We start from the raw sequence: 8,127 nt of genomic DNA, 5'->3' as shown, positions 1-8,127 counted from the left end.
GGCCTCCCCGCGCAGCCGCAGCCCGAGCCGCCGGGCCGGAGCGCTGGCCGGAGGCCCGCCGCGCTGCCATGGCGCCGAGACGGTGCCGGGGCCTGGCTGCGGCGGGCTCCCTGCTGCCGCTGCTCTGCGCCCTGCTCCGCGCCGCCGCCGACACCAGCACGGGCCGAGTGGGTGTCAGGGCGCCGGGGCCGGGCCGGGCCAGGCCGGGGTGGGGTGGGGTGCGGTGCTGAGGGGAGCGGGGCGGAGCGGGGCGAGGCGGCTCTGGGGCCGGTCGTGCCGCGGCTGGGAGCGGAGCGGCCCGGGGGTGGGCTGGGGAGCGGGGCGGCGGCTGCCCGGCCCCGCTGCGCCCGGCTTCAGCCACGTCGCTGCGCCTGGGCGCTGCTGGCCCGCCCGGAGCATCCCGGTGTCTTTTCTAGGCCCTTGTCCGGCTGCTCTCCCAAGTAGCCGCTTTCGGTTGCTGCAGCCGAAGCGCACTCAGGCGCGCAGTGTCGGTCCCTGGAAGCTTCTCTGCCTGCACCCGAGCTCTTCTGCGCGCATTCAGTTCGTTGGGGAGAACCGGCCCGCGAAGATAGCTGTGCCTCTTTTTCGTGCTCTCGAGCATCGGTCTCCCGGGAGGACCTTCCTGGTGTCTGCGCAGGAGTCGTGTTGTGGCCCTTTCCCTCACCCCCCGCCGTGTTGGAGCCTGGCTGGGAAGGAGAGGGATCCCCGGGGGTAGCACTGCTCGGGGCTGCTTTGGTTCGCGTGCTCCACCCGTGCTGCTCAAGGACAGCTTGCTTTGGTCAGACTGATGGTCTGTGTGTGCCAGTATGCTGTGTTGGTTAGAGGCCGGCTTTAGAACTTTAGTTGCCAAGACGGACGTAGTCTGTGCTCCCAGCAGTTTTGCAGCTTGGGCTGTTGGTGATGCCTCTGTTGGCTAGTGCTGCCTGTCCATTTACTTTGCGAGATTTGGCGTGGCTAGCCCTGTGCCGTTACTCTTCTTTTCAAGCTTTGGAAGCAAAGCCTTTCTCTCTCCCATGTGGAGTTTGATATCTTCATGCTGTTTCAAAGAAATAGGAATTGTCCTCTCTCTTGTGCTCCTCCTTGCTTTAGCCCCTTTTTCCCACTGCTGCGTTAGGCTAAGGGACAGTGTGCGAGCCTGGTCTGAGCGAGCAGGCTTTTTAGCACTTGTGTGTTGATGACAGCATCCTGTGGGTGGGATGGATTGTTCTGGTGGCTGGTAAAAGCTTATGGGTTATCTGTAGATCTTGTAGTAATCATGATCTAAATAGTAAGCATTGAATCGGACAAATGGGTTTTATAAAAATTTTATAAATTTGTCTTTGGAATATGGAACGCATTGTGCCTGTAGTAGAACACCAAAGCAGTTGGGTGTTTTTCTGTTTGATGATAAGTACCCCAGGTTTCTTTACAGTGCTTGGGGAGATTGTCAGCTGTATTATGTTAATTTCTGCTGGGTACTGGCCAGGAAAAAAAAAAAAAAAGGCTCAGGGGTAGATGAATTAAAAGTTACCATGAAAACAAGTCTACATTTAGGGGTTGGTATTTTTTGGTCTTTGCGCTTAACAGTGAATTAATGTTCCTTTTTCTCATGGTATTAAAATGACTCAAAAGAAAGTCATGAATTACTTGGCTGTTTTTGAAAATGCAGTCCTTGGCCTGTAAGTTTGACATGGTTTTATCTAAAGCTGTGTTTTGGGGAGGGTGGGGGGAAACAAAGCTCCTTTAGGAGAACTGGCTGTTTTTCTGATCTGAAAACTTGCTAGATATCTGGTATTAAAGGAAAAGTCCACCTAGCAAGGGTCTATGTAAACTTTGAGTTTGTTTTTGAAAGAAATACTTCTGTGTCTAGTGCAAACATAAACCTGAACTTTTGTTTCTGGGGAATTACCTAGGCCTGTTAAGCTGTCTGCTTAGAGCGATGGTCCAGAAGCAGCAGTAGGTGGGCAGTGGGTTATTTGGAGTGTATTGCTGTGGGGGCTGAGAAACCTTGTGATGGCCTTGGGGATAGGATGCACAGGAGGAACAAGAGAGGAGCTCAGCCTGCGCAAAGAATGGAGGTTCTTTGGCATTTCTGTTGTACCAAAGACCCATGTCTGCCCCAGTTATATTCAGTGGGGATGCTGGCCATTTTTAATCAGCAGGCCTGTATCATCCAGTTAGGACAGTGGATATTATGCTGGGTCTTCCTGGAGTTCAGCCAGTGTTACCAAACCTAACTGATAAAGAGAGGTGGTTAAATTTCATGGGCTAGTTTGTCACCTTTCTTTTGAAGAAATGTTGTGATCTGTGAAGTTGAAAGCTTAATATGGCAGAAACTTACGATCTGTTTCTTTCTTTTTCAGGGTTGGTTAAAAACTTATGGCTACTTGCTTCCATCTGACAGCCAAATGTCCGCCTTGCAGGCAGGAAAAGCTGTGCAGTCTGCAGTGGCCACTATGCAACAATTCTATGGGATCCCAGTAACAGGAGTTTTGGACCAGACAACTCTTGAGTAAGATTATCCTAGACTAATTTTGTCTTTCCATTCTCAAAGCCTTGTCTATTACCTGGGTAGTTATTCCAGGAGCCAGAAGTCCTCAAAAGGGATAGATTTCACTGTCTCAGCCCAGTCAGAGAAGTCTCGATGTTTGTGAAAAGGCATTCCTAATGAACACATGTGGACAACTCCATCTCGATATTATTGTCAACAGTACACTGTTTGCAAGTGTGAGAAGCTCTTGTTAAATGTCATTCCTGTTGCTAGTGCAAAGATGAAACACGAATACTGTGAGTTTCTGAAGGCAGTGAACATCAAGGGTTTTATTTATTGCTGTCTCTGTCTGGACTTAGGTAAAAATCTGACTCCAGAAATGATTTCTGATGTAGTATTTCTTAATCGGAGTTGTGGATCTGCATAGATGCTGCGTGTGGAGAGCTGCAGTTCTGAGTTGAAGAGAGTTGCAGCAGTCTAATGAGGACAGTCAAGACTACTCAGCTGTTGAATAGTTGATATTTGCTGGACATTAGATGTTATCTGCTGTATGTTATTTGTTGCTTGTGATCAGTTTCTTAATAGCACAGAAGCATAGGCCTAAAGTGCCTAAGCTGGAGGGAGTCTGTTCCTTGAAGGCTGTTGCCTTTAGTCTGCTGTTCAGTGCACACTGCTAGATGTAGTGCAGAAGTGGTGTTTGTTGCTGTTGCCTGAATATCCTGTGTTGACTGAATGTCTGCTGTTAGTCTAGACTAGAAGAGCATCTGTTGACTGTAGCAGACTGCAGATAAGGTCTTAGTAATGCTTTCTGGGGAGGAGAGGCATCTCATGGTGAGCAAAGAAGAATAGAACTTAGGCTCTGTTGGGGGCTTTAGTAAGTAAGAGTATTTTTCTGGTGGAAAAGAAGGTGATGCCTCTGTTTTACCATGTGTATGTCCAGGCAGGTTTTGCTCAGTGGATGGCGATCCAATGGCTGATGGTGAAAACACCAAATGTTCCACCTTCTGAAGCCGAGGTCTACAAATGCTTGAAACCAAATGCCTGTGTGCTTTGCAGGATTTTGCTGTTACTGTACCTCCACCTGTCCTGAATCAATAAGTCCATATGTTGTATGGCCAGGATGAGCAGGAGTACCTGCTTAGAAGTCAGATTAAAAGAAAACAAAGTTGTAATTGCTGCTAGCATTGAGCCTGTATTTTGGGTGGAGAGGAGCATCTACATGGGCCTTGTTGGGCTCTGTCACTTTCTCAGATACAGTGGCGAAAACTTTCCCTCTGTCCTGGAAGCTGAGGAAAGGGAGGAGAAATGGCAAGGCAGACTGGCTCTAAGAGCTCCAAGTTACTCAGGCATTTGCTAAGTTGTTATTTCAGTTCATGTTATGGGTTTGGAGATTCCAACTATAAATTTTCCTGTCACTTCTGTCAGTGTTGTGAACTCCCTGCCTTTAAAGCTTCAATGTGCAATCGGTCTGTGCAAAGTTATTAGTTTCTGTGGCTTCCTTATTAGGCAACAAATTCTACATCTCCTGTTTACGCTTAATATAGAAGCCTAATTTTCTTTATCTCCTTCCCCACACATACCCAAACCCTGAGCTCGGGCTTTCCTACAAGTGGTATCCAAGTGTGTGGAAGCTACCATGCAAGCACTGACAGTGGGAGTGTGAAATGGGAAGGAACACCACCATTGCTGATGTTGCTTACTGGTACCTGTAGGGAAGGTTGGGGTCAGCAGAGGGACAAAGGGGACTGTCTTGAGAAAACAGGTTGAGGATATGTGATTTCCTGTAAAAAGAGTAATAGAGAATACCTAGAACAGCCGCCTCCTACTCCACATTCAACATCACCTCAGCAAACTTTGTGTCTACCTGCAGTTAGTGGGTTGAATAGTAATTTGACTTAACAGCTAAGCAAAGATATAATCCTGGGAGTGTGAAGGGAGAGAAGGCATGCTAGTGCCTAACAGAAGTGCTCACTGTTATGTTTCTCATAATCGCATAGACCTGAGGAGAACCAGGAAGTAGTCTTGTGTTGGAGGTGTGTGGAGTGATTGCCTAAAGTAACTAGGAAAATTAAACTATTATTCACATTTTAAAGAAAGGTACAGCATTGAAGAGGTTTTCAGGACAGGGTGCAGCTGCATGCCCTGAGTGTTCCCTAGGCTTTTAACCTTAGATGTTACCACACCAGGGCAATGTGGTGTGCTAACTCTAACAAACAATGCGGAGTGTAGAGTGGAGCGAAGACACTGTGGCTAGGCTCTGTGACAAGAGGGGGACTCGATTGTTCTTGTGCACACCGAAACTGATAAACTGCACATTTGCCTCTCTTAGCCAACGACCTGTCATGTTTTTGACAAAATGCTGTACTCTAGTGCACTTTTGCTCATTATAATATCATTATAATACCAAAACACACCTCCATCCCAAAAGCTACCCTCCTCCAAGGTGCAACCACCCCTCACTGAGCATGTGCTCTGAATTTCTCAGAGCCTATACCTTTAAACAAAGGCAAGAAAACTTTTCACCAATCACAATAAAGATATGCTTGACTACAGTCACTCAAGCTCCACCTTAAGGATAGAAAATATAAATTGGCTTAAGAGAGAGGGGACGTTAAGGAAGATACCATCATGAAGGAAGATACCATCCTGACTTCTGGAGCAGTCTATGGGCTGAGCCTCTCTCCCCCTCCCCCCTGGAGGGATGCCTTTGGGTGAGATTCGAACACTTGAATAATCTCTAGAGTCTTTGTGCCTTTTAACACCTTCATAGCCAGGCTGTGTACCTGTGTATTTCATGCATGCTAGCTTGCTTTTGCAGACAATAAATTATCACCAGCAATTCAAAGAACCTGTGTACCTGTTGCTGTAATAAATTGCACTTAATTACATTAGTCCTAGCCGTAATAGTTCTTATTGAATGCAACTAGAGTAAGGGCATGTTAAGTTGTTGGAGGATCCATGACTGTGATAGTTCAGTACCCTGAATCCGACCAGACCCATAACGGTTAATTGGCTACACCCCTTAACACGACAAGGCGCCTTGTGTGTCTTTGCAAAGTCTTGAGCCTGTTGCCCACCTCAGGTTGCAAGATACAGCTGTCTAATTGTGTTTCTTAACTCAGGGATTTTAAAGATACAACTCCTACCAGCTCAATGGTAGGCAACTTAGCTTCCTCTGTTTAGGAGTCTTGTGGAGGACTTGGAGCCTGACTGGGGGAAGCAGCTGTGTCTGGTCAAGAACTGGATGTCACTGCTGTTGGAAATCTATTTTTCTGCATGCCAAGTAGCTGGAGGAATGCAATAGTCTAATAGCACTAAACAATGCCACACAAACTTTTGAGGGTCCAATGCTATTGGCGCCCCTACTGAAAATAAAATTTTTTTCAGTGGTGATTTATCTATTTGAATCCTGCCTCAAGTAATTGCCTTTTGTTGTTATTTCTGATGTGTTTTTATAAATCCCCTGGAACAAAGACAGAGCTATCCAAAGTGCTCAGTAGAGTGCAGCTGGCAAAAAGCTGCATGTAAGAAGATCAGTGGCTGCAAGTTACAGCTCTGTGATTATTTTGACATCAATCTGCCCTGCTGAGAAAAGGAGAAGAGAGAGCTGGAATTGTACCATAGTCCTTGTGATTAGACTAGGGCCCATGTGTCTGGAAAGGAAGTTGAACTAGGAAACCAGTCCAGATAAACCTTCTCAGCTTGACATTAGTACAGGCTATTGACGGCCTGGGTATTGCCTAGCTGTAAGCGGGTGTTGTGGTGTAATGTGGCAGGCAGCTATAAGCACCACAGAGCCACTTGTATCCCCATGGGATGGGGAAGAGAGTCAAAAGGGTGAAAGTGTTAGACCTGGTGGGCTGAAATAAAGACAGTTTACTAGTTAAAGCAGAAGCTGCACACAAGGAAAGCAAAACAAGGAATTCAGCCATTGCTGGGAAAGCAGGGTTTCTTGGGAATATAAACACCACTCAGAATGTTCCCCTCTCTTCCCCCTTTTTCTCCTTAGCTTTTCTTGCTGACTGTGACGTTATATGGCACAGAATGTCCTTTGGCTAGTTTGGGTCAGCTGTCCTGGCTATGTCTCCCCCTGCTTCTTGTGCACCCCCAATGTCCTCGCTGGCAGGGTAGCACAAGAAGATGAACTAAAACATTGGTGTGTTATCACCACTATTTTCATTTAAAAAAATCAAAATAAAGCATCATACAAGCCTCTGCGAAGAAAATTAACTCTATCCCAGCCAAAACCAAGATACCAGGTAATCAGACTTTTTGTACTAGACCTATTTCAGACATTCTGGAACAAGTATAATGGTCTGGAACAAGTATAATGGGTTTGAAAGAGGAATTAGGCAGCTGTGCATATGGAAAGTAGGGACAGCTCAAAAAATGCTGATGCCATGGAAGCTTTGGCTCAAGAAGTCCTTAAAGCCCAGAGTACTGATATTGCAGCCTGTCTCTGTCTTCTAGGTGATACTCGTAAAGATAAAATGGAAGATAATTCATGAGTTCTCATGAAGCTCAAGAGACGCAAACTGCAATGTGAATTAGGTTTTTGTAAGGTTATGCTAAAAACTCTGTACAATTATCATATGACTGGAATTAAAAAAAATACTCAGAAGATACTTAGGAAACTGGGAAATATCTAGGTAGAAACAACACAAAAGAGCACAAGTAAAGGATGTTTGGAAAAACAGTGTTTTGAGATTGAGTTAATATGGCTTTTGTAAATGCAAATCTCAAATGTACCACTTTTCTTTGAAGGTGGCGGTAGATGTGTGGGCATACTGTACCAATAAATGTAAGGTAAAGGAAGTGGGGAAGATGAGCACTAGCTTCATAATACAAAGCTTGGGTTCTTGTCAAGTCCAGTACAATCTGTCCCTACAGACCTGACTTCTCCAATAACAGTGCATGGATCCCTCTGCAAGGGACAGCATCCTTTGCTCTCCCAGTTTACATGGCCATAGAAGCAAGAGTGTCCTACATCATGAGTAAGATCAAAAGAGTCAAGGGGTATGGGGAGAATCTGACAGAATTTGGTGACTGTGACTCACAGATTGCAGTTACCTGTTCTGGTGGTTATAGAAAGTCATATCCATTTAGGTTGGAGGGTTGTGTTGCTTTCATTCAATCTTATCTAGTGAATTCTGGCTTGGAAGGTTTTGTTTTATTTTGTTTTTACCAGCATAGGAACAAGAGTAAGTGATAAGAAGATTTGATCCCAGAGTATATGTATGTGCAGTTTGGGTCTGTGTCTCTTTTGGCATTATCATCATTAAGCTTTCGTCAAGAATAAGGGCTACCTGGCCCAGTATCTGTGTTTCCAAACGGAAAAAATGAAGCCTTTTTTGTGTGCAGAGGTGCATGGAATGTCAACAGAGGTGGAGCCCTTCTTGGTGTCTGTGTTGGTCATCTCTCATCCCTAGGAGGTCTTCTGATCACACTGAGTTATTTTTAATTTCTTTTCTAAACTCATTAGCTTTCTTTTTCACTCTTTTCCTCCATAGGTGGATGAAGAAGCCTCGATGTGGAGTTCCAGATCATCCGCACCTAGGCCATAGCCGGAGGAAAAAGCGTTACGCACTAACTGGACAAAAATGGAGGCAGAAGCATATAACCTACAGGTATAGTATACTCCCTAACACTTTTAGTTT

General features: G+C 45.8%; 1 protein-coding gene across 1 annotated transcript in view; it reads left to right on the top strand.

Annotated features, from left to right (window-relative positions):
* MMP24 (matrix metallopeptidase 24) overlaps positions 1-8,127 on the top strand; it is a 50,595-nt gene continuing 42,468 nt past the window's right edge. The window contains exons 1-3 of the mRNA XM_040575338.1: positions 1-167; positions 2,343-2,491; positions 7,981-8,097. Coding sequence (XP_040431272.1) covers positions 69-167; positions 2,343-2,491; positions 7,981-8,097 — 365 coding nt within the window. The 5' untranslated portion in view covers positions 1-68. The remainder of the gene's footprint in view (positions 168-2,342; positions 2,492-7,980; positions 8,098-8,127) is intronic.

This window comes from Cygnus olor, chromosome 16 (genome assembly GCF_009769625.2).
Source record: "Cygnus olor isolate bCygOlo1 chromosome 16, bCygOlo1.pri.v2, whole genome shotgun sequence".
Classification (NCBI taxonomy): Eukaryota; Metazoa; Chordata; class Aves; order Anseriformes; family Anatidae; genus Cygnus; species Cygnus olor.
The sequence above is the reverse complement of the archived record's forward strand: the minus strand, read 5'-3'. Positions and strand labels throughout refer to the sequence as shown.